We start from the raw sequence: 23304 nt of genomic DNA on the forward strand, positions 1-23304 counted from the left end.
ATCACAAATTTCAAAAGTTTTATAGCTATATAAATGTTATATCATATTTAAAATCACAAATTTCTGAATTTTTTTTTCTTTATTAAACATTGTATAAAGTCAAACAATATCAAATTGCAACTTATAGTAATTTGCGTATAGTTTTTAAATATCTAAATTCTATTTTTAAAATATTGAGTTGATCAAATCCAATTAATGTTATTAATTAACTTCAAAGATTAGTCAAACTAACTTTCAAAAAAAATGAAAAATATCACATAATTTGAGACGGAAGAGAGAGTGTTGATAACCTAAAAACTATTCACATCACTCTCTATATAATGTTGTTGAGATCTCACTCCATTTTCTACAATCAACTCAACTCAACCCAACATGAAGAAGATGGAACTTCCCTTCTTTTTTCTTGTTCTCATTTTGCTACTTGAAATAACATTTTCTGTTGAGTCTCAAAATCCAGCACTCTTGAAGTATGTGCTTGAATGGCCACCTACTTTCTGTATTCAATTGAATCACGAAAAAGAAGGTTGGTGCAAAGTACCAATTCCTTATCATCAATTCACACTGCATGGCCTTATGCCAGCAGATGAAGAAGGATTTAGCATTAAATATTGCTCGAACACAGAGCCAAATTGGAATGCGCTGGTATATATTAATTACTGTTTACTTTTTGAGAGTTTTAAGTTTTCTGCACTGACAAACAGACAGTACAAAACAATAAGGGATGATACTACTTTTTATAGACATCCTTAACACTACACTTTTATTAAAGTCATGCATGTTATTTACCTTATAATAATGCAATTTCAATCTGTTATAGTAGGTTAGTTATCATAAAGATATTTACATTACATGCATGTGCGTAATGAGATCTGATTGTGTAAATATTACTTTTTTTTATGACATTGTAGTTTGAATCAACCAGAGATGAACTCGTAACATTCTGGCCATCGCTTAGAGAAGATTTTAATGAGACGGAGTTCTGGAAGCGCCAGTGGCGAGCCCATGGATCGTGTGCAGGAACAACACCTGAAGAGTACTTCCACAAAGCAATACATATCAATCACTTGCCTGAACATGGCAACTTGTTCAATTACTTGATAAAAAGAGGGATTTTTCCAAGTGATCATAGGGCTTATCGAAAAGAAGATATTGTTAAGGCTATCCAAAGTGTCTTTGATGAATTTCCTTCTCTAATTCGTCAACGTTCTCCCCCTCGTCCTTCTTCTGGATCACCATCGCGTAATATTTATCTCTCTTGTGTTCCAACAAATCATGGTTACATATTGAGTGAGGTTACCTTGTGCACTAATCTAGAGGGCACTGAATACATTTCATGTCCATTAGAAGCTGATCCAGCAAGTTGCCCTGATGAAATTATGCTCCCTCTTCCAAATGATCAAATACGGTAACGATTTTCATTAACCTAGTAAAAAGTTATTTAAATTTGGTATGTTTGTTGTTTGAAGTTAAATTGAAATATTAGATTGATTCAATATTTTAAAACTAAAATTTAAATATTAATTTTTTTTTATGAAAAGTACTTTTTTTATAAGAAAAATTAATACCACTATAAGTTATAATTTTTATATCTCATGTTAATATATATGATTAAAACTATATTTTAAAATATTGGTCAAAATTTATATAGTTTGAATTTAAAAAAATATAAAATATGATATAAATCACGAGAAAAGGAGTACTTAACTACTTATTCACACACGTACACTTGTATTAATTAACTATGATTAAGTAATACATATTGGATCTCAATTTAAAGACTATGTACCATGGTTAAATTATTTGATTTGATTTAACAATTGAATACAAATAAATACTTACCGATTTAACTTTATATTAATGTTTAATTATATAATTCTTTGTAGGCCGTATCTGCCGCTGATGGATAAATGGAAGAAACCAATGGGAAATATATGAATATATCCCCCATTTGATAATCATGAGTTGAATAAAATATTCAATGGCTGAGATTAATTCTCACTTTTGAATTATTATTATTGTTGTTATTAAAAAGAGAGTATGGAATATGTTGTAACACATGACGTGTGAAATTAATGCATAGTTATATATGCAGTACTATATTGAATAAAACGTTTATTCTACTCTCTTATTTGACATTGATTTGCAGCGTAGTTCATGTTTGTTTACATAATTAATCTTTTTGCTTTTAATATAGTAAATGTGTTGGATCAAAGTTTTGTCTTATTTCGGGAAAAGAATAATAATAACCTAACATACCAACTAACTCATTGGACTAAAATTCATGAATTAATTTACGTTCTGATATATATATTGGATTGAGTGTCACGTTTCGATACATATATTGGATCATGTGTCACGTTCTGATACATATATGTTGACACCCAATTTTGACCCTCCACAACGCAAATTAGCTATTGAATTTCTTGAAGGAAGGCCAATCAAATTTTAATATTTTTTTACATTATCGTCAATATGTATAATTACTTAAACTCTCACTATAAAAATAACGAATTTAGCGGCAATAATATATAAACATGAGTATTTATAACCAACATTCTATATAAATGCCAATAAAGACTTTAACGACTCTGGATGTAATAACATTAACTCAATATAATTGTCGCTAAATATTTTTGTGAAGGAAAATCTATTATCATTAAATGTCGCACGTACCTGTGAAGCTGGAGCAGGAGGTGAAGGACGAGGAACAATAATGTTTTGAACACAACAACGTTTGTTAGTGACAGAAGTTGGACAATTCACAAAATTCTTTGCATCATTTGTGTAGCAAAATGTAACTTGATTCAAATAAGCATGAGTTGTATTAATGTCTTTGCAAGTGAAAGACACATCCTTATTGCTTGCAACTTGTTTGAATGAGTTCAAGATTTCAACATTGTTGTATGTAGCAGAGTCACAAGGGACAATTCCATTTGAGTTTATTAAATGACATTGTACTAAATCTCCAATTTCATTAGCCAATCTTGAAGCCCTAATGAAATATTGTGTTGGAGTTTTGAACTTTTGTATTATGCATGTTCCATATGTATTCCAACCTTCCTTCCACATGTCTTTGGGATATTGTTTAGTGAGAGAGGGCCAAAACAGGCTGAGTTTGTCTACCAACGCGGTATCAAACTGTGACACATGTGCGGGTACATGGATCAAAATGAGATAGTGATGAAATTTTTCACGCAATTTGTCTTTTGGGTTCCTTTTTTTCTCTCCCTAATTGCGGAAAAGTTGTTTCATCAAACCAATAATCTGCAAATCAAACAGTAAATAAGTCTCATGTCAACGATTAAAGGTAGCAAATTATGGAGGGTGAGTCAAACCCAACATATATATAATGACCCTTTAGGTCGTTTTGAATACTAGGGTTTTTTATTTTATAAAAGACTTATCCCGTAAATTTTTAATGGGTACCTTGGACTAATTGATAACTATTTTTATCTTTTTATAAATTTTAGTATAATATACATATTTCTATATAACTATATCTTTGATTACTATTTATGTAGTTATTCGAAAATCATCTCAAAAAGATTTCATTTTTAACTAAATACGATGTTAGTTAGGTTAGTTTAATTATAGTTTGCATTTTTGAAATTTTTAGTTTTTTTTCTAATAAAAAATCATAATCTCTCACATCGAAAATCCTTGAAGGATTTGAAATTTTTGGAGCCTATATAAAGAATCATATTCTTATTAAGAAAAAAGAAGAAGTGGTGGTTTTTTAGCCACCTTGTAAAAATTTCTAGCTTTCAATCTATATTTTTCTTCAAGGAAAATAGGAGATTGAAGTCGACATTTAGGCTAAGAACAGTGTTCTTATAACATCGAACCCACGAAGGTCCGAGTCTAAATTTTCAATTTTTCTTTTTGTGGATTGAAGTTCTATCAAGCTCTTGGGTGGTGGTGAAGTTGTCTTCCGCTCGTCGTCTTCAGTCTCGCTGCCTGGAAAAAGATAAAATCTTTTCTCAGATTTAGGGCAGCCCGGTGCTCTAAAGCTCCCGCTATGCGCAGGATCCGAGGAAGGGTCTGACCACAAGGGTCTATTGTACGTAGTCTTACCTTGCATTTCTGTCATATGCTGTTTTCAAGGCTTGAACCCGTGACTTCCTGGTTACATGACAGCAACTTTATCAGTTATTCAAGGCTCCCATTCTCTTTTTCTCAACTTTATTTTATTTAATTATTTCATGTTTTATATTTAATTGTTTCGTAGTCTTTTTTTAGTTAGTGCGTATTAAGAATAATTAGATTAATGATATAAATTTCTTATACTTAGCATGTATTAGGGTTAATTAGGTATCATGTGTTAGGATTATTTTATGAAAGATCTTAGTTTTGTTCATTATTTTTCCAAATAGTTATCTTTGATAATATAGATTTTTATGTTTTTAATTTCTTCTTTTAACATGATTTAGATAACAAAAATATGCTTAAAGTTGTTATTTAATTAGAACTTTCATGGCCTAATTGATTTAATTCTTTCTTTAAAATTTTAGCTAGTATAGCGTATATATTAAATCCGTGTTCCTTAGTTACTTGAATATATTTCTTCTTTCCTTTCCTTTATCTACGTATATGCATGTTTTTAGTCACTTTTAAGATGCCCATCAATTTGATAATTTAAAATATCATGATATATTCCTTGGTTTAGCTTAAAATGAGTAAATGCTTATGTAATTTTATTTTGGTGCATGTGATATCAATTCGTGTCCATCTTTGGACTCCATCCTTGCATGTCATTAAATTTTGAGTCTTCTATGATCTTGCTCGAATTGCTAAAAAAATGATACATGGAAAAGAAGCTAATATACATGGTTTGAATAATGATATTGGATTCTATACACGGAATATAGGCGGAAAACAGTGTCATATACACTGATATACAGCAGATACAGGGAACAAACAGGTGGTATACTATGTGTATACAGTTTGATATATAGAAATAATATTGCATACACTGTATAGAGTATATATACAGTCCGATATACAGTGTATATACAACTGCGATTTACATTGAAATTGTATTTAAGGCCCAAAACGCAGATGACCCAACAACTTAGTCCAGTCGTACAGAAACTAAGTGTCGGACAATATTTTCATGTGTTATTTATTATTTATTTATATTAATTCGGATTGTAATAATTTATTTACTTATGATATTTATGCTTGCTTAGATATTAATTTTAATTTGTTTTAACTTAATTAGATTTCCGTAAAGATAAGCAATTCATGTTAATTTACTCTTTAAATGATTTTCTACCTTTACTTAGTAATTTGATAAATTTTTTACTTTTTTTATATACAGATGTATATAATTTTCAAATGTTTAAGTTTGATCATTTTTCTAAAAAAAATACTTATTATAAAGTCTTTCACTACTAAAAAACTTGTAAAAAAAGTGACGGATTGCGCTGCTCAAAAAAGCAATGAAATTTGATACGCAGTCCGTCGCTTTTTTTTTGTAAAAAATAATATATTTTTTTATAAATAGCAATGGACAGAGACTATATGTCCGTCGCTATTTTTGGCAGATTTTTTAAATATATTTAAAAATTAATTATAAAATAAACATAATGACGGAGTCCATTTCTTTTAATTGAAAATAATTAAATATAATTTTAATATTGCGTCTCCGTCTGTCGCATTTTTTTATATTTTATTTATCATATTTTTTAAAATAAGCGACGGACAGCGTCTCTAAGTCCGTCGCTTATTTGGTCAAAGGTGGTCAAATATTTTTAAAAAGCGACGGACAGAGCGACACGGTCTGTCGCTCCATCTGAAATACTTCAAAACAGAGCCCCGACTTTTTTCTCATTTTTGTTCTCTCTCTCTCTTTAAACCCTCCCCCTTCTCTCTAAAAATTCCACCTCCTCGCCGCCGATAGCTGTTGCCGCCGCCATGCCCTCCCCCATCGTCGTTGTTGCTGCTGCCCCTCCCCACTGTCAACCTCTCTCTCTCTCTTCGTATTGTTAATAAGGTTAGTTAGTTTTAGAGTTTTAATTTTGAAAAAACATATTAATTTGTTGATTTGTTAGTTAATTTATTTTATTTAATTTGTTTAATGTATGTTATTAACATAATTAATTTGTATATGTGATTTTGAATTGGTAAATGTTAGAAATTAGATTTTAGGTACTTTGTTTGAGTTGGGATTTTTTTTTTCAATTAAATTGTGAATTATATATATTTTTTGGAGTTGGAATTAAAGTGTTGTTGATATTCAAATATTATGTTAAGTTGGTTAGTTCTTGACGTGAGAATGTGAATGAAAATTTTAGGGCCTTAGTTTGAATTGTGGTTTTTTTAAAGGAAAAATTACTTGATTGAGTGTTTTTTAAAAATTAATTACTGATTTTAGCGATATTTTTTATTTATTACCATTTATAGCAATATATAGCAATATTATGATAAATCTACATATGTATTAAAAGTGAATTATGCATACAATATAAATATATTATAAGTGTTTTAAAATATATATTATGTTTGTGTAGTAAGAAACTAACATAATGTATTATAAGTCTATTAAAATATATGATAAATGTATTATCCATCTATAAAACTTGTATTATATATATTTTATAAATAGTTCTCTGCAATATGTATTAAAATTGTATTATAAATGTATTATATGTGTTCAGTGAAATTATATTTTTATTGCTATAAATGGTAAATATTTTTTTAATATTGTATATTTATGTAAGTTTCCCTTTTTTATAATTAGATTGTGAATTGGGTATTGTGTTAGTTGGACTTGAAGTATTTTTGAAGATAAAATTACGGTTAGAACATGAACTAATTAGAAATTAGAAATTAGAATTTTTTATGTTTGGAAGATATTTAAGTTAGAATAACATTGGGTTGAATGATATTTGATGTTTGGAAGATATTCAAGTTATGAACTTGGACTTTAGGATTTTTGAACTTAGAATATTGTTTTGGTTTGTATAAATTGTGAACTTTAAACTTTGGAACTAATATGGACTTAGATGCTTGAATTTTAGGATACTTGAATATAATATAGAACTTGACCTTAGAACTTGAATTTTGAAACTTAAACTTAGAACTTTGAACTTGAAATTTTGTTGACTTTTGAAATCTTGTTAAATTGTAGTACTTATGAACAAATTAAGCTAATTAGAGTTAGACCATATTCATAGTCACGAATTTAAACTTTAGGAAGTTTGGAAGTTGAACTTTGAAATTTTTAGGTTTGTATATGTTTGAGTTCTTTAAGCTTTAGAAGTAACTAGAACTTAGACTTTAAAGCTAATTAATTAGAACTTTATGTTGTCATGAACTTAAACTTTAATTAGATACTTGAATACTCCTTATTTTAGAACTTTAATTTGTATATACTTGAAACATGTAATTTTGTTCTTATTTAACTTAGAATATCTGACTTGAATTAATTATAAGTTGAATTAATTATAATTTGAACTTAATTATAAGTTGAATTAATTATAAGTTGAACTTAATTATTATATGAATTAATTAATTATAACTTGAATTTAATTATTATATGAATTAATTAATTAGAACTTGAATTAAATAGAATTTGAACTTAATAATTATAAGTTGAATTAATTATAAGTTGATCTTAATTATTATATGAATTAATTAATTATAACTTGAATTAATCATAACTTGAATTTAACTAATATATGAATTAATTAATTATAACTTGAATTAATCATAACTTGAACTTAACTAATATATGAATTAATTAATTATAACTTGAATTAATCATAACTTGAACTTAGTTATTATATGAATTAATTGATTATAACTTTTATTTTCTAATATGCAACAAGATTATGAGCGGCACATATGTGAGATGGGAGATTCGGTTCAGCTAACGCCTGAACAGTCCACTCAAATTTGGACAGAAAAAGTGGTTGGAGGCTGCCACAAGGGCCGAATATATGGAATGGGCTCTAGGAATAATGTACGATGACTCCAATCAGGTTTAGAAGGTATTGAATCATCGCGTCAAGCCGAGGCCATTGACGAAGTTCAAATAGATGCAATGTCTTAGCAAATTGCAGAACTTACACGTGCATTGGCAGAATCAGAGAAAAGAAGAATCGAGGATCAAAAAAGTATGAATAAACAAATTGAGCAAATTAAAGAACAAGAGCTCAACCTAGTCCGTCAGATTCCGCCCCGTTATTCAAGAGCGTCCACTCTGGATGATTCCGACGATAGTGATGAAATATAGCAAATAGTCCTTAGGGTTCCCTATGTTTGTTTATGAACATTTTGAATAGTTTTTGTTAACTTTAAAACACTTTAAATCGTTCTAAATTATGATTTTATTCATTTTAAGTGTTTAATTATGTTTGTTATTATGTATTTTGCGAATTTTGTTTGTTGTTATTTATGTTTGAATGGGCTGAATTGAATACTATTGAATTGAATTTTGATTGCAGGTGGGCAGCAGAAACTGCAGGTTTTTGCTGTCAAAAGTGTTGCAAAAAAAGCGACGGACAGGGTCCTTTAGTCCGTCGCTTTTTTGGTTATTTTTTAAATATTTTTCCAGAAAAGCGACGGACAGGATCCTTTAGTCTGTTGCTTTTCTATTTTTTTAAAAATATTTTTCCAGAAAAGCGATGGACAAAAGGACCATGTCCGTCTCTTTTCTGGAAAAATTTCAGATAAACAAAGTGACGGACGGAGACTAAATGTCCGTCGCTTTGGATTAAAAAATTTCTTTTTTAAAAAAAAATAAAAGACAAGTCCGTCGTATTTTTTTTTTATATTTTTTTTAATTAAAAAAATTAGGAGCGATGCAGTTCGTCGCTTTTTACGACCCTGTCCGTCGCTCCTTCAAAAGCGTCGGCAGTGACTACATTGCTTTTTTGTTGATTTTGACAAAAAAAGCAACGCAATCCGTCGCTTTTTTACGTCATTTTTTGGTAATTTTTTAATAGTGTTTGTTTCCTTTTAAATTAATATTTTCAAAAGTTAGTCAAATAATTTTTCGAATAGTTGGATAACCATGCGTTAGCGACCACTTTGAATACTTAACACCTTCTCAAAGTGAAAATAAGAATCTCGTACCTTTTCTCTGAATTTTTAAGACTTAAATCTGTTAGGGTTTTTTAAATTAAGTTTTCTTAATTTCTTTAAAAAATTAAGTGGTGACTCTTCTTTTCTAAAATTGATTTTTTCTCTATAAAGTTGAAATTAATTTTAAACCTTTTTTTTGTCATAACAATATATAGGGCCGAGTGTCATGTTACGACACATATATTGGATCGGGTGTTACGTTCCGACGCATATTGCTATGGATTCCATGAGAGAACCATTGTGTGGCTATCATTTGTGAATTGATCTTGACTATATGTGTGATGATAGAGAATTGACTCGATTATAATTGAGCATGCCCATCTTGTGTAATAATTGATATGAAAGGACCAAATATCCAAGTGTTACCATGTTGATTGTTATATCTGAAATTTACAATGTGAAATTGTATATTGCTTTGAAATGGTAAATTGATAACGTGTTCATGTATATGCTCGTTTGGATTATGTTATGATTGCTAGACTTGTCTGCATTGTAGGTATGAGGTCGTGGGTAAATAAGTGGAGAGCAATCGATGCATTGTTAAGTGAAATTAGTGACTTAAAGTTAGATATTGCTGATATCATGTGCACATATGTGTTAAATGGGGGATTTGAAGAGAATTCAGAGTTTCTGCCTTCGGATAGGCCGCTCTGGCGGGAGGAATCCCATTGTGGCGAGGCTGTCAGAGTGGTATAGGTCCCGCCACAGCAGGCCAGTACGGCTAGAAGGTGAACCTCAATCTACCTAAATGTTTCCCTCTTTTAATTAACATGCTAATTATTCTAGGGCCAGATATTGGTGTGAAAGCTAAGGTAGTAGACCAGTTAGACAGTGTTAGTGGTGGCTCGTAGTTCAAAAACTCCTCTATGTGATAGAAGGGCTAGGCCTTGATCTTATCGGAATCAGGTGTGTCTGAGTTGCCACGACCGTCCGAGGTTCTCCAATTGTTATGGATTAAATTATAAGAAATTTTTGAAATCAAAAATGAGTATTAAAGTTGACAGCGGACCAACTAGAAGGGATGAAAGTTAGCTTGAACGACTTTAATGGGGTTAATGAAAATGGTAAGAGTTTGTGCATAAAAGTTTGGCGGTGTATTTCCTTAAGAGTATGATTTCTTCTTGTTGATTTCTTTATATTATGCGGTGGGTATCGGGTTGACCGATGATGCCTACTAGTACGTGTTGTTTGTACTGATACTACTCTTGTTATGCCACTTGGCATAGTCTGATTGCATGATCAGTGATTTTTCATAGGTGAAGATGAAGATAAGTCTCTAGCAGCTTCTACTCTTTCTTCCTTACGGTGGGAACTGTATCTTGTTATCACTTATAAATTATACTCTTAGATGTTTTTGTACATGTTTAGACTAGTATCCTTAAAGGTGTTAGTATGTTTCTAGTAATAAAATTTAGAGTTTTAAAATTTTCAATTATGGTGTATTTCTGACTTTTAAGGTTGATATTTGACAATTGTTAAATTTTCGCATGTTAATTTGGTAAGGATTCTCCTATCTAGGTGTTAGAGTAGGTGTCCGCGCGACACGATGTGTTAGGTCATGACAAAATATAACAATACTATCAAAATTAAATCGGTTCCACATAAATTGAGATTGAGAAATAACATATATTATTTGAAAATTATGTCAAAGTATTATAAATCACAATTACTAACAATTTAAAATATTTAAAATTATAAAAAAAATTCGATTAGCTCTCTAAATTCAATATGTGCCACATAAATAAAGACACAAGGAGAACACACATATTATTTGAAAATGATACAAAAAATATTATAAATCACAATAATTAAAAACTTTAAATATTTCAAAAAATATAAAACCTTTTTCAAATTCTATCTGTATCGCATAAATTGAGAAAAAAAATCATATATTAAATTTGTACTGACACGAACTCCTATATTTAGTAAATGAATAAAAGTGCATGTAAAAATTTAATATTATAAATTCATTAATTTGATATAACATGATATTTTGCGGCTCTGAAGGTTCATTAATATTTTTTAACCTTATATATAGAGAAGAAGAGAGAAATCTTGAATCAAAATAAATAAAATAGAAAGATGATCACTTTATTTGCTTCATTATTCAGTACACATCACACTCACAATTGGAACATTATTCATCTTTCCATTATTATATTACTTACTAAGCTTTCTTACAAAGCTTCACATAGATACTAAATTAAAATAATTGACCAAGGATCTCCCATAAGCTATTGGATGGAAGCTCTTCTCCTTTCATTTGAAGAGCCTGCACACACACAAAAAAGCTTTGTCTTAGACTAAGACTCTTAGTGCTTTTGTGCTTTTTGTTGTTGTTGTTATACTAACAGAGACAGATCTATTAGTAAACAGTAACCGCTATCACTCGCCTGTCTGGATGTCAATTTGACAGAGAGATAGATATAGCAGAAAAGAAAGGGCCAATTACAAGTGGATATAGGAGGAAAAAAGATGAGAGGAGCAAGACTTAGGGCAAAGTACTCCACTCCCCAAGGTATTGCTTTCTTGCTCCTCTCCAAGACAGTTCATTCAGATAGATTGTGGGTATAGCAGGACAATTGCTTTTTCTAAAAGGAAGGCCAATCAAATTTTAATATTTTTTTACATTATCGTCAATATGTATAATTACTTAAACTCTCACTATAAAAATAACGAATTTAGCGGCAATAATATATAAACATGAGTATTTATAACCAACATTCTATATAAATGCCAATAAAGACTTTAACGACTCTGGATGTAATAACATTAACTCAATATAATTGTCGCTAAATATTTTTGTGAAGGAAAATCTATTATCATTAAATGTCGCACGTACCTGTGAAGCTGGAGCAGGAGGTGAAGGACGAGGAACAATAATGTTTTGAACACTACAACGTTTGTTAGTGACAGAAGTTGGACAATTCACAAAATTCTTTGCATCATTTGTGTAGCAAAATGTAACTTGATTCAAATAAGCATGAGTTGTATTAATTTTTTTGCAAGTGAAAGACACATCCTTATTGCTTGCAACTTGTTTGAATGAGTTCAAGATTTCAACGTTGTTGTACGTAGCAGAGTCACAAGGGACAATTCCATTTGAGTTTATTAAATGACATTGTAGTAAATCTCCAATTTCATTAGCCAATCTTGAAGCCCTATTGAAATATTGTGTTGGACCTTTGAACTTTTGTGTTAGGCATGTTCCATATGTATTCCAACTTTCCTTCCACATGTCTTTGGGATCTTGTTTAGTGAGAGAGGGCCAAAACTGGCTGAGTTGGTTTACCATCGCGGTATCAAACTGTGACACACAAAATTAAAATTATTTTGTTAGCAATGGTGGAGAGAAAAATTAAATTTCGAGGCTAAGGTGATTTATTGACCCTCTTTAATAAACGTGAATGCTTGTTAGTATTATTGAAGATATAATTAAATAAAAATATAATCTTTCTGATAGTTCTAACTTTTAAATGAAATAAGATGATTGCGCTATTCAATGTGGTACACCAAAGCAGATAGGGATCCAGGGTCTGAATCTCATGAGCTCCACCCATTAGGAAGAAAAAAATAATAATTTTCATGTATTTAACTTATAGAAAATAATCAGGCTCACAGGTAAAGGGGAACTGCATTGAAATTGTAATCAAACAAATAAAAACATATCCCTTGAAATTGTAATCAAACAAATAAAAACATATCCTACCTAACAATTTGATCTTTTAGAAGAGGTTGGCACGCAATCAATATAGATATGAGCTATGAAAGATATTATAGTAATAATAATATCTTTTAAGAAAAATAATCTTTTATAAAAGATAGTCACAAATTATATTTGTACTTTCCAAATTATACGACAATATCGCTTACTAGAAATATACGTATTTTCAATGAAATTTCAACGAAATCTTGGCTGTACTGTTTTCTAATGACTTTTCATAAAAAATCATAAATTTCTGACAGGATATATCGATCCATAGAAAAACACGTGTATCTATAAAATTTGGGACTTCATTTTAGAGGATGAAAGAAGAGAACCACGCTTTATCATAATACTTTTGCTTCTCACATCGGTCAATTACCAATAATTTTTTATGAACTTTTGGAAACCAGTTTAGCAATAATTTGTTAATGAAAAAAACCATACCACTTTATTCCAATCACGTGATACTGTATCTTTGCAACCTTGTTGAATAACTCCATTGGAATCTGTGCCCCAGAAACCAACCAAAGTGAATTTGAGAGGAGGAATTTGATTACATCCCACTGTGGGAACCTCATTACAGTAAGTTTCTGACCATTTATAAACAAGTTGTGTTTGTGCTATATTTTGTGAACAAACACAAATGAAAAATAGTGTGAGATGAGTGAGAAATAAGATTGTGAGATGAGTCATTTTCATATATTATTTTTAAGATAGTCTATGAGGAAAAAACTTGCTATGAACCACATGACAATATATAGATGGCTTATAAGGTCCTTTGTCTATTTAAAATCCCCCCTCCCCCCCACCCCCCGACTGGCTTAGTTTTGGGGCAAGACAAAAGTATTGAACATTTTTTATCTCCATCAAATATTTAACAAATTCTGATAGTTAGGTTTTACAGAAAATATAAAAAAAGATTAACCAAAACACCGATTTGGAAATGAAGTTTTGCAATTTCTGATATTTTTGATCTATATCGAGGCTGAGAATGGACCAACTATTAAATCTTGGATGAAAATTTCTTTTACCGATTTCTCTAGGTAATCTATTATTGACAACCTCGTCCAAGGAGGTGCAGATTCTGCTATTTTATCTACTTTTTGTCAAGTACAATTTTTGGGTGTTGTAATTTTTAAAATTTGATTTTTTTCTACAACAAATTGTGATGTCTTTCTATAGAATTGTGAGTCTCTTAATTAGCTCTTGTTTCCTTGTTTTGGGATCCGTTATCTTAATTAGCTCTTGTTTCCTTGTTTTGGGATCCGTTATATTTATTTTATTTTAAATCATTGAATTTATATATTACATAATTCGGTGCTTTTTAATCCTTTTAAAATGACAACATACATACTCTTTTTGTAATTTCTATAAAAATATGGGACTTTCATGATAATTCTGATTAATTTAGGCTCCTATTAAATTAAACTATATGAATTTATTAAATATTTAATGAACATGATAAATATGTACTTATGATAGATTTAAAAGATGAAAACTTCTTAAGAATATATTGAAGAAAATATTTTAAATTTAATCGCAAATATTTACTTATGATAGACTACTCTAATTCAATCCAAGTAGGATCATTTATTCATAAATACTGGTTTCTTGTATTTTTATTGGACCACGCCTAAAATGATGATATGAAAAATGTGTCTTATGTTTTATGAAAGAAAACACAATTTCAATTGGTCCACTAGGAAGATATTGATGTATGAAAGGATAAGAGCTGTCTTCATTTGATCATTAGAAGATTGCGAATTTAACCTGTAAAAATAAACTTACTGCAAAAATGCAACATAAAATTGTGTACTTGATTCGATCTTTTCTAGGAACACAAGACTGATGTGAAGTAACAAGTATATCAAGTTTCATTCTTATTTGAAAAAAAATTGCTCTCGTTTTTTACCTATGAAAACAATTCACTCTCATTTTTACCTAGTTTTCTAATAGTGAATCGGAACTTATCGATCGTTTCGATTCCGTCCGATAAGTTTCGGTAGGGGTAGAGGTATACCTTCTGCAAGTTTGAAATATCAAAGACCTCTAGTCAATATATTATACATGATCTTATTTGTATTTTCATAATAAATTTATTATCATAACTTAAACTCATAATTTTCTAATGATCAAGCAGCAACAATTATTACTAGTGGACCATTGAAATTGTGATTTTGCACAAATAAGACACGTTATTTTTAGTATATGAAAATGAAGCAAGCAATTAATAGTTAATGTATAGTAGTTGTTGCCTTGCGAATCACATAGTTGGTTGCTTCGTTCCTATAAATATTTGCCAGCATTGAATATTTTCAAATTAATTTAAATTTATCATGATAAGTATATAATAAAATATAAGTATGCATTAATTAATTATAACTAAGTGATGATTATATATATTTACATACATATCATGCATCTATTGGTGTGAGTATGTTTTTTCAAATGAGAATTAAACTTCATATGCCTGTAACTTCACCTCATTCTTTTTATGAGCGTGATCCAAAAAAAAGTTCATATATCATTATCTTACAATTTTTCTAACAAATTTATCTTTACAATTCAAACACCTAATTTTCTAATGATCATGATAACTCTAATCCTTGCATACGTTAATATCTTCCATTTGGCAAATCAGTGTTCATGGATAGATGGTCCTATTTGAATATGGGTAGGAGGAATAGTCCATTTGTTGTAATAGTGACCTTCAAAGCCACAAAAATATCATGTTAATTATATTAAACTAATGATTTTGCAATATTGATTTTATACATGCACTTTTATTCATTTACTTCCACCTTTATTTATCACCTAATCATAGTATATATATATATATATATATATATATATATATGTCTTTCTTTTACGTTTTTTGTTATCAATGGGGTCCAAGAATGAGTGGTCCACGTCTATATATTAGATATAATCTTATCTTGTATTTTTGTGATAAATTTAATTTTGTGATTATGACAACTATTATGCTTGCCTACGTTAATATCTTCATAGTGGACCAATTCATGAAATTGTTGTTTTCTTACATAAATAAGACACTTTTTTTTTAATATTTGTGATAAATAACCAAACAGTTAATAATTGTACAATACTTGCCAGAAAAAATACATCATAACCAAAAAAAAATAAAATCCAATTCACGTGAATGAAAAGTGTTTTTAAATTGGACCACACCTAAAAATGTTTGATATGTTGAAAGTACTTTTCATTCACGTGAATTGGTTTTTTTTTTTTTTGGTTATGATGTATTTTTTCTGGCAAGTATTGTACAATTATTAATTGTTTGGTTCTCTATCACAACTATAAAAAAAAGTGTCTTATTTATGCAAGAAAACAACAATTTCATGAATTGGTCCACTATGAAGATATTAACGTAGGCAAGCATAATAGTTGTCATAATCACAAAATTAAATTTATCACAAAAATACAAGATAAGATCATATCTAATATATAGACGTGGACCACTCATTCTTGGACCCCACTGATAACAAAAAACGAAAAGAAAGACAAAAAAAATATTATATTTATATACTATGATAAGGTGATAAATAAAGGTGGAAGTAAATGAATAAAAGTGCATGTAAAAAATCAATATTGCAAAATCATTAGTTTAATATAATTAACATGATATTTTTGTGGCTTTGAAGGTCACTATTACAACAAATGGACTATTCCTCCTACCCATATTCAAATAGGACCATCTATCCATGAACACTGATTTGCCAAATGGAAGATATTAACGTATGCAAGGATTAGAGTTATCATGATCATTAGAAAATTAGGTGTTTGAATTGTAAAGATAAATTTGTTAGAAAAATTGTAAGATAATGATATATGAACTTTTTTTTGGATCACGCTCATAAAAAGAATGAGGTACAGGCATATGAAGTTTAATTCTCATTTGAAAAAACATACTCACACCAATAGATGCATGATATGTATGTAAATATATATAATCATCACTTAGTTATAATTAATTAATGCATACTTATATTTTATTATATACTTATCATGATAAATTTAAATTAATTTGAAAATATTCAATGCGGGCAAATATTTATAGGAATGAAGCAACCAACTATGCGATTCGCAAGACAACAACTACTATACATTAACTATTAATTGCTTGCTTCATTTTCATATACTAAAAATAAGAAAAAATTACTTGATTGAGTGTTTTTTAAAAATTAATTACTAATTTTAGCGATATTTTTTATTTATTACCGTTTGTAGCAATACATTGCAATATTATGATAAATCTACACTTGTATTAAAAGTGAATTATGCATACAATATAAATGTATTATAAATATTTTAAAATATATATTATGTTTGTGTAGTAAGAAACTGACATAATGTATTATAAGTCTATTAAAATATGTGATAAGTGTATTATCTATCTATAAAACTTGTATTATATATGTTTTATAAATAGTTCGCTGCAATATGTATTAAAACTGTATTATAAATGTATTATAAGTGTTTAGTGAAATTATTTTTTTATTGCTATAAATGATAAATATTTTCTTAATATTGTATATTTATGTTAGTTTCCCTAAAAATAACGTGTCTTATTTGTGCAAAATCACAATTTCAATGGTCCACTAGTAATAATTGTTGCTGCTTGATCATTAGAAAATTATGATTTTAAGTTATGATAATAAATTTATTATGAATATACAAATAAGATCATGTATAATATATTGACTAGAGGTAGACAATATTGATTATTTTATAAAAAAGATAAATAAGAATATGGATATATATATATATATATATATATATATATATATATATATATATATATATATATCCATTACATGTTCTTATTTATTTCAAACTTGCAGAAGGTATAATCAAGCACTTCAAATAATTTCACAAGTATGAGTTAAAGAATGACGAAGTTTGATATGATATACTTTAGGATCTAGCTAGGTAGTAATTAGTTGAGATTTGCGTACCATATATATAGAGATATGACTCAATAATTCATTGCGATTAGAGTGATCGTCGCTTGAAAATCATATGACCACCGAACCTTCTTAATTTTTCATGATTTGATCCCATACCTCATATCCAAGAGGGGAGGGGCTTCAAATCATTAACTCAAGCTAAACATTTTACTAGAAAACTAGTTATATTGATCTAGGTAAGCGGTGACAACGAAAGGACTTTTAAGCCTGAGGAGTGGTGATCGCGGTAGGATAAAATGGTATTTAAACTAGACGGTTGAAAAGGCCTTTGTAATCTGTCTTTTCATGGGTGGTGAGCGCAGAGGAAAAAATCATTCATTAAATCGTAACACATCCGAAGGCACGAGCAAACCTAGAGATTTTCTTTAATGTATACATATATAGGAGAGGATGGAAGGGGAATCTTGGAGTAACTGGTAAAGTTGTTGCCATGTGACCAGAAGGTCAGGAGCTCCTGACCTTTATATAGGAGATGATCTAAACGATAGGTAGATGTTGATTATTTATTTATTATAAAAAGTGAATAAGATGGATTAGATGTATCAAATATGAAACCATTTAAGACAAGGGGGTGGTCCTATATTATCCCATATTGTAAACGTGGTTCCAGTACAGGTACAAAATTCAATAATTGACACTTTGTTCTATTGATGCTACGATTAAATCAGAATGATTTTTTATTATTATTATTGAAGTTATAAAAGAATATACCATTGTGATACTAAAACTTACTTTTAAGTTACTAAAGTTGAAACTTAGCACTAAAATTTCAGTTTTTTTTATATCCTTTCAAAGGCATTACAATAGCAGTTAGCTGCGTATAAGAATTCTAATTTTGTAATCTAAATGTTATAGAGCTACAACAACTATTGTTGCGTCTATATTCCAAACAAATTGAGATCGTTTAGCCTTATCAATCTTTGTAGAATATGTCGTCCATATTTAACATTATTTAGCCTATTTTGATCTAACTTATTTCAGCCAAAGTAAAATTTAGGCAAGTAAATGACCCATACATTTAATTTATTAAATCAACTTTTTTTAACATGTATAAATTCAACTCAACCCACCTATTTGACACCCTTAAAACTAACCAATCTCAACTCATATTATGTACAAGTGAAATTCTACTACTTCAAACGAGAATTTAATATTTGACTTATGAAAAAGAATATGAGAACGTATTAAATACATAATTAAAATATATAAAAATACGCTCTAAATTTCAAGCAACCAAAATCATGACCATGATATTTGATCAAATAAGCAACCAAAATCATGACCATGATATTTGGTCAATAAGCAACAAAAATTACTCTCACGAGTCGTGGGAATGGAGAAACTCTTGGTAGGGTGCGCTAACTTCTCCAACCTCTATTGAGTCCTCCTAGGTGGTGAATCCAAATTAGTCAAGCTAGTAAATTTTGAATATTGAATGACTATGAAAAAAATAACAATAACAAGTATGCTTCAATCTCAAACAAGTTGGAGTCGATCGTACGAATCCTCATTTCTTCATTTAAGCTTAACTCATATCATTATTATATATAAAGATAGATACACTACTAAAAACAAGCCAAAACCGACCAAATTCGATCTATTTTGTAATTTTTTTTAAAGAAATCGATCGAGTGGTCAAACTTTTGTCAACTTATTAAATAAAATGACCGAATTACCGACCAATGCGATAGGTAATTTATTTATTTCTTTAAAAAAGTTGAGTCCGTCGTTAATTATTTCACCAAAAAATGAGCTTGAAGAATATATTGTAACACCCCTCAAAATTTTCTCTAATATTCGGGCCTTCTTTGTATACGTGTGGGGCTCATCGCATTTAATTCGAAGTATGTGCTTGAGTTAAGATGAGTCCCTGAGAAATTTAAGAGCGTTGGAGGTGATGTGGGGTCATTGAGAACCCCTAGGACCGAGCTAAGTCCAAAAGATCCGTCGTGGCTAAGTTTATGACGAGTTCATGTAAGGGTCGACTTTTAACGACCTTATCTTTTGAAAGACGTCAATCAGGGTGGACCACGACCTATCAAATTAAAGATCGTCGAGTCTTTTTTCCAACGCCACCAAGAACGTGAATTTTGGAGTTCGGAGTCAAAAGATATGACGATCCTAAGAGGAACTAGCACGACAGGAAATTCATTTTTGGCCTGGATTGCAATTGCTGGGAAAATGGCCTTGGCGCTGTAAGGGCGCGACGCGCCACTATCGCGCTAGAAATATGCCTCAGTAGTTTGGTCCCTGGCGCGACGCGCTACTAAAAGTTGTGCAGGGTTTTTTAGGCCAAATTCCCAGAATTCAGAACAATAGGCTTGGCGCTGTAAGAGCGCGACGCGCCACTATCGCGCCAGAAACATGCCTCAGTAGTTTGGTCCTTGGCGCGATGCGCCACTAAAAGTTGTGCAGGTTTTAGGCATAATTGGCCTTGGCGCTGTAAGGGCGCGACGCGCCACTATCGCGCCAAGGGCGTTTTGGCCTAATTTTCAGAATTTTGGAGGAAGGGCAATTTGGGAATTTTCCCAAATTATATATACACTAGCCTTGTATATTTGAGATCATTTTCTTTGAGCCCCTCTCTCTCTCTAAAAGCCCTAGATCCTCTCTCTTCTCTTTTCCTCCATTTCCACCCAAAAAGGAGTCCAAGAGCTTCAAGATTGGAGTCCTCCATTGAAGTCCCAACATCAAGGTTTTCTCCAAGTCTTCACTAAGGTATGTAAGGCTATCCAAAACATGGGTTGAGTCTACCCATGTGCCCTACTCTTGTTTTGAGGTTAGATATTTATGGGAATGAAGTTTCTTGGTATGGTACATGTTTTGAATGAGTTTGTCTCCATTTTATTTAATTATTTATGTGCCAATGTTGTTGAGCTAAGAGGTTCCTAAAACGAGCCCTTATGTGAGTATGAGATGATGAAGAAATGAGTTGCTAAATATGTTTCATTGATCTTCTTAATTATGTAGATTTGATAAAGTATATTATTTTCTTAAAAATGTTGCCTATTATAAAAATATCGATTTGAAGTCTTGAAGATGTGATGAGTCACAAGGATTTTCTCAAATGGATGGAGGTAATGATTGATGATATCTAGATGATGTTATATATGCGCATTTAGAATTTCTTTTGAAGATATGATTGAGATTGAACGAATAGTATGCTTGGAAGAGAATTGATTGTGATAAAGTTGATGAGTTGACAAGGTTGTAATGAGACTTGTTGATATGAGTTGATTGAGTTGATTGGATGGAGTTTTATGAGCATTGAGTCTTGGAAGGAGTATCGAGCACCGAATTGGGCAAGAGTATAGTCCATACTCGAACCCAATACCTGTGTTGCCAAACGTAGGGGGGGATTGAACCGTTAAAATCGGATGCTTCCCCGAGAGCTTTGTCCTGACATTATAGGACCTGGTTGGATTGGATCCATGAGTGTTTGATTCGTTCATACCCTGGCAAGGTATGAACGGGCGTGGCAACAACGTCGTTTTGTTGTACCTTCACTGGCTCATAAGTGTTGGTTGTCGGTTAAGAGAAACTCCCAAATAGGTGTTGATAGTACTCTGAGTCAGATTGAGTTGAATTGCACATGATTGGTCCCGTCTAAATCATATTCTTGTTTAGACTTAGGACATTTGATTGAGTTGTCATTCCTCTTGAGTTGAGCTCCCGATTTGATTGATTCTTCCTTGATGTTCGTTGTATTCGACCATTTTTACATACTCGTACATTCCATGTACTGATGCCATTTGGCCTGCATCGTTTCATGATGCAGAGACATGTACTACAGATCATCAACCAACGCTCCGTTGAAGATCCACATACACTTCCAGCCAGTCAGTGAGTCCTCCTAATTCCCGGAGGATATTGAGCCTTCTTGTATAGTTTTGTTGTTCTTCCTTTTATTTAGATTGTTGGTAGCCATGGGCTTGTCATTGGCACCTCTTAGACTTGAGTAGAGGCTTCATAGATTGGAGTGTGGAGAGGTCGAGCTGTTATGTTGAGGAGTCTTAATTTATTGTCTTGTTGGATTGTAAATGTTTGGCCTTCGTCCCTTATATTACGAATAGTGTTTCATGAATTGAGTTTTCCACTAAGAGAATGTGCTTGAATAAATGAGTGACTGTACCAGGTGGTTCGCTCGGAGGTCAGAAATGGCCTTCGGGTGCCGGTTACGTCTAGGGTACCCTCCCGGGGCGTGACATATATATTCAAAAAAAACACGAAAGTGTTAAACTAGCAAGCACCAATGGTTTTGGGCTTCTATCAAGGTAAATACAAGGGTTCGATTTAGGTTTCTTATCAGGCAAATCGGATGAATAATTACGCTTAACGGTTCAGCTTATCGGTTAATTATCAACTTTTAAATGTACTAATCTGTTAGCCAATCCGTAAAATGTCGTGATTGATTCGATATCGGGCAAGCAATTATCAGACGGCATACAAACTAAATCAAAATCATGAAAATTAGAATCACAACATGTAATTCAACTTTCACCAACAAAATTAAAATTACAGCTTCTAGTTCTTTTGTACAACTGCTTTTGCAAAGATAAAACATCGAAACCATTGTATGTGGTATAGAAAAAACAACCAGTAGATAATAAATGACACAACTCCTCAGCTTGTGGCAAGTTCTTTTACACAAATCTTTCTTTTATAATACCAATTTTATTAAAAGTGGATGTGTTTTAGGGTCAGAAGGGACGATTGATGAGGAGTGACTCGTTATTTCCTAAGTTAGAGAAATGAATAGAATATTGAATGGGGCTTTATCTTTTGGATTTATAATGGACGCTCATATATTTAGGGGTAAAAATATAAATATGATGAATTTTAAAGATCAGCACTTAATTACTCGATAAAGAAATTAAGTAATCCACCCCCACATTGATAAGTCGTTAATTATAAAATTTTGATTTGTTCACTAATAATTAATTCGATAACCCAATACAAATACATTAATTTTGTAGTTGAGTTATCGATTATGGTTCAATTTTGAACAATGATCCCCAGATGGCGTATTTTCTATAATTGTATAATTTTAAAAACAAACTGAGTTGATCATTTTTTTTAACATCGTGTCTTAGTAAAAGCCGATTTTTTTTATATATGAAAAATCTACTGCAAAATCAACCATCTCAGCTGGTTTTTTTGGACCGACGAGCTCCTTTTCGACATCCCATTTTTAGTCGTAAATGACACTGTTCACTTTCACTTGTCCACTATTTTATTAATAGATTTTAATTTTTATTTGTCACTTTAACATATTTAGAAACGACAATTATTTTTTCTATGTTTTACTCTTAATATTAATTACTTATTCTCCAAATTATTTTTCAAGACATAATAATAAACATCAATAAATTTTAATAGTGTGGTAAAATAGTCATGTCAATCATTGTTTCCTTAAAATATGACAGATAAAAATGGACGGAAGGATGTTAGATACTATGAAATTGGAAAAAAAAAAGGAAAAAAAAATCCTATCAATGTTCTTATAAATCTTCCACTCTA

The 23304-nt window shown here is 30.6% G+C and overlaps 2 protein-coding genes across 2 annotated transcripts; one reads left to right on the top strand and one right to left on the bottom strand.

The window, feature by feature from the left end:
* Nucleotides 1–333: 333 nt before the first annotated feature.
* On the top strand, nucleotides 334–2133 carry LOC129891622 (ribonuclease S-6-like). Its single transcript, XM_055967036.1, has 3 exons — nucleotides 334–642; nucleotides 909–1405; nucleotides 1884–2133. The coding sequence occupies exons 1-3, from the start codon at nucleotides 373–375 to the stop codon at nucleotides 1933–1935; spliced, it is 819 nt and encodes a 272-aa protein (XP_055823011.1). The 5' UTR covers nucleotides 334–372; the 3' UTR covers nucleotides 1936–2133.
* A 9027-nt stretch (nucleotides 2134–11160) lies between these two features.
* LOC129891623 (ribonuclease S-2-like) lies at nucleotides 11161–13527 on the bottom strand. The gene is made up of 3 exons (XM_055967037.1): nucleotides 13241–13527; nucleotides 11933–12397; nucleotides 11161–11362 (listed from the first exon to the last, which is right to left on the bottom strand). Exons 1-3 carry the CDS (start codon nucleotides 13493–13495, stop codon nucleotides 11294–11296), a joined length of 789 nt encoding a protein of 262 aa, XP_055823012.1. The 5' UTR covers nucleotides 13496–13527; the 3' UTR covers nucleotides 11161–11293.
* Nucleotides 13528–23304: the final 9777 nt, after the last annotated feature.

The sequence above is a fragment of the Solanum dulcamara genome, chromosome 6 (genome assembly GCF_947179165.1).
Source record: "Solanum dulcamara chromosome 6, daSolDulc1.2, whole genome shotgun sequence".
NCBI lineage: Eukaryota > Viridiplantae > Streptophyta > Magnoliopsida > Solanales > Solanaceae > Solanum > Solanum dulcamara.

Excerpts from the sequence above, each read along its gene's own strand:
- LOC129891623 (XM_055967037.1), bottom strand. The coding sequence starts at position 13,495 with ATGAAAATGACTCATCTCACAATCTTATTTCTCACTCATCTCACACTA. Across the intron at positions 12,398-13,240 it reads CACGTGATTGGAATAAAGTG|TTTGATACCGCGATGGTAAA; the intron begins GTATGGTTTTTT and ends TGTGTGTCACAG. Across the intron at positions 11,363-11,932 it reads CTCCTGCTCCAGCTTCACAG|GCTCTTCAAATGAAAGGAGA; the intron begins GTACGTGCGACA and ends GTGTGTGTGCAG.
- LOC129891622 (XM_055967036.1), top strand. The coding sequence starts at position 373 with ATGAAGAAGATGGAACTTCCCTTCTTTTTTCTTGTTCTCATTTTGCTA. Across the intron at positions 643-908 it reads AGCCAAATTGGAATGCGCTG|TTTGAATCAACCAGAGATGA; the intron begins GTATATATTAAT and ends ATGACATTGTAG. Across the intron at positions 1,406-1,883 it reads CTTCCAAATGATCAAATACG|GCCGTATCTGCCGCTGATGG; the intron begins GTAACGATTTTC and ends AATTCTTTGTAG.